This window comes from Sinocyclocheilus anshuiensis, unplaced genomic scaffold (assembly GCF_001515605.1).
Source record: "Sinocyclocheilus anshuiensis isolate Anshui unplaced genomic scaffold, SAMN03320099.WGS_v1.1 scaffold269, whole genome shotgun sequence".
In the NCBI taxonomy this organism is placed as follows: Eukaryota; Metazoa; Chordata; class Actinopteri; order Cypriniformes; family Cyprinidae; genus Sinocyclocheilus; species Sinocyclocheilus anshuiensis.
The window spans coordinates 1100717-1104276 of NW_015536474.1; the positions used below are offsets into that span (position 1 = coordinate 1100717).

Sequence of the window (3560 nt, forward strand, 5' to 3'; positions counted from 1 at the left end):
TCGTAACCCAAAGGTTGTGGGTTCGAGTCTCGTACTGGCAGGGATTGTAGGTGGGGGGAGTGAATGTATAGCGCTCTCTCCCACCTTCAATACCACGACTGAGGTGCCCTTGAGCAAGGCACCGAACCCCCGACTGCTCCCCGGGTGTGTGTTCACGGTGTGTGTTTGTTCACTGCTGTGTGTGTGCACTTAGGATGGGTTAAATGCAGAGCACTAATTTTGAGTATGGGTAACCATACTTGGCCACATGTCACTTCACTCAGTAATATGTATTGCTAAGAACTTCATTTGGACAACTTTAAAGGCGATTTTCTCAATATTTAGATTTTTTTGCACCCTCAGATTCCAGATTTTCAAATAGTTGTATCTCGGCCAAATATTGTCCTATCCTAACAAACCATGCATCAATGGAAAGCTCATTTATTCAGCTTGCAGATGATGTATGATGTATAAATCTGGTCCAGGGTCACATATTTGTTTAGAACTGTTTTAGCTTGTAAACAGTGCTTGATATGTGTATATTTCTCTCCTGATTCAAACGAGATGACTTTTTCACTGGAGAAAACAATATTATGTATATAGGACTCATATTTTAGCCAGAAGCAATGGTGTCAAGTTAAAACATTGAAATCGTGGATTTGTTTCTTAGAAACATCCAGCTTTTAACTTCACAAGACGTTAACTGATAGACTGGAGTGGTGTGGATTACTTGTGATGTTTTGAATCAGCTGTTTGGACTCTCATTCTGATGGCACCCATTCGTTTTGTGACATACTGGAGGAAGCACAGCCGTTCTTGGATAGTGCGCGGCCCTCAGTGGCTTTGGTGTCCTCCATCTGGATCAGGGCCTTCATCATGGGCGTCAGGGGAACATCCCTCTTCCTCGGCTCTTCAGAGTGACCCTGAGTCAGTTCTCTCTCTGGTGGAGACAGCCGTCTGATGACAGAGGATAGTTCAAAGTTAGAAATTACCTTCTCAAAATGAATGCACCACTGAATGATAAAGAAACGAATATTGTGAAGAGCAGTACCCTCTAGCTCCGGATGTCTGTTCACCTCTGAGACCAGCGCCGTTCCTCACGCCCACATCAACATCTCGCTGCCTTTTACTCGGTGAAAGCAGAAGATCAGGGTGGTGGAACAAACTGGAATGATTCAATTTGTGAGTTTCAGCTTGGAGTAAAAGCATTTCAGGGATTCAGATTGAAGTTTGATTTTTTTTCGATTAGAAGAAAGGAACAGTTAAGCTGTACACAAGCATCTGTCCATGAATCAATAACTGCTAAATAAGTGTATACAGTTCATATTCATTGTTGTAAAACACTAAAAGCTGTGTTTTAGACCCGTGATGATGAGTATGTGGTGCGTGTTTTGTACCCTGCTCCAGATGGCTGTGAGTGGCTGTGGAGAGATTGACGTGTTTTAGCCAGATTTTCGTGCTGTAGCTGTCGGAATTGAGCCTCTAGCTTAGAGATGACTCTACAAAACCATAGAGAAATTCATAAATAAAAAGACATTTAGTTAGTATATAGCATTCATATTACTACCCATGTTACATATATTACATGTAAATATAATGAATGATATTAACAAACAAACATAATTACAAATTAAGAACATTTTATTTGTCTCAGTAATTATGATTATAATTATGTACATTTCAAAACAAATATGACTTTATTTTTATAGACTTCCTAAAATTTATTTTATAATAATGACAGGTAACACTTTACAATAAGGTTTCATTTGTTAACATTAGTTAACTATATGTGACCCTGGACCACAAAACCAGTCGTAAGGGTCAATTTTTTTAAATTGAGATTTATAGATCAACTGAAAGCCGAATAAATAAGATTTCCATTGATGTATGGTTTGTTAGGATAGGGCAATATTTGGCCGAGATACAACTATTTGAAAATCTGAAATCTGAGGGTGCAAGAAAATCAAAATATTGAGAAAATCGCCTTTAAAGTTGTTCAAATGAAGTTCTTAGCAATGCATATTACTAATCAAAAATTAAGTTTTGATATATTTACAGTAGGAGATTTTCAAAATGTATTCATGGAACATGATCTTTACTTAATATCCTAATGATTTTTGGCATAAAAGAAAAATCAATAATTTTGACCCATACAATGTATTTTTGGCTATTGCTACAAATATACTTGTGCTACTTAAGACTGGTTTTGTGCTCCAGGGTCACATATTAGTTATAAGGAACAATAGTTATACAGCACGTATTAATTTAAATTAATGTTAAGTTCAACATTTACTAATCCATTATGAAAATAAAATGTTGTATCTGTAAACATTAATCAGTGCACTATGAATTAACATTAATATTTTTATTAACTAACATTAACACAGGTTAATAAATGCTGTAAAATATATTTAATTGGTCATTCATTGTTTCATTTCAAAATATTTATTGTTAGTTCATGTTAGTTAATGCATTAACAAATGTTATCAAATGAGATTATTGTAAAGTGTTACCATACGACTATTTTTCATGAATATATGTGCTGAATATTAAATGTAGCAATTACATTATAACGTTTAACAATTAAACAATTAAATACAATTGTTAAATATTAATTTAAATTAAATTGTTAAATATTACATTCATAAAATTTAGCTATAATTATACATTTCAGTGTAATAAAATAGTTGATATGATACTAATTGCAGATTTGCATTGAAGAAATCTGACTACCTTTTCAGTTCTGATATTTGTTCATTGGCATCAAAGAGCTTATTTTCAGTCGAGGCCAACTTGTCCTGTTAGAAAAGAAACAACTGAATAGTTGGTGCACTTCTATGCACTATCTGTATCATGATGTCAGATAAAAACAGCTCTCACCTTCGCTCCCTCATGCTCCCTTCTCAGTGAATCATACTCGTGGAGGAGCTGCAAAAAAACAACAACAAAAAAACAGCGCATCATCACATTGACCTTTATGGTCAAATATAACAGCATAAGCGAAGTTTCAAGGATTCTGCTCAGCTCACATCCTGAAGCATCTTGTGTTCTTTCTTCATGCGGGCCTCTTTCTCATCCACCTCCTTACAGGCGTTCTGCATGGCCTCCTCCAGCTGACGCAGGTGGTTCTTCAGTGTGGTCACGGTGGCGTCTTTCTCACGGCTGCTGTGTTTGGTCTCTTCTAACCGCTGCTGCAGGGCCTGGACTGTGGCGCTGGCCGCGTCGTATCGCTCTGGCCATTCAGCCTGGACCACAAACACACAAACTTCAGGTTAGCATGGTGTTTCAACCATGCTCCCAGTCATGTATGATCACTATTATGATTTAAAGTTATTTTTAAGAGATTTCTGAGGTTGCAGGTCAGGTACCAATCCTTGAAATTAACACCTTTAAACAATGATAATTATTAGTGTACAAATGTCTCCAATATGACAAATAAAGAATATCTAGTCAATATTAAATAACTAAAATATAATAATAAAATTTTAGAGCAGAACATATTAAGAAAAAATATATTTACTTTCTAATGTACATTTAATTTCCTGTTTCTGTTGCTTCTGCTATTGTACCTTTTAGACTAA

General features: G+C 35.9%; 1 protein-coding gene across 2 annotated transcripts in view; it reads right to left on the reverse strand.

Annotated features, from left to right (window-relative positions):
• Positions 1–3560, reverse strand: part of LOC107654866 (M-phase phosphoprotein 9-like) — a 33600-nt gene that overhangs the window by 13869 nt on the left and 16171 nt on the right. For both annotated transcript variants that reach the window (XM_016442276.1, XM_016442197.1), the window contains exons 13-18: positions 3009–3224; positions 2860–2907; positions 2713–2777; positions 1377–1478; positions 1031–1144; positions 776–936 (exon numbers count right to left, since the gene is read on the reverse strand). In XM_016442276.1, coding sequence (XP_016297762.1) covers positions 776–936; positions 1031–1144; positions 1377–1478; positions 2713–2777; positions 2860–2907; positions 3009–3224 — 706 coding nt within the window. The remainder of the gene's footprint in view (positions 1–775; positions 937–1030; positions 1145–1376; positions 1479–2712; positions 2778–2859; positions 2908–3008; positions 3225–3560) is intronic.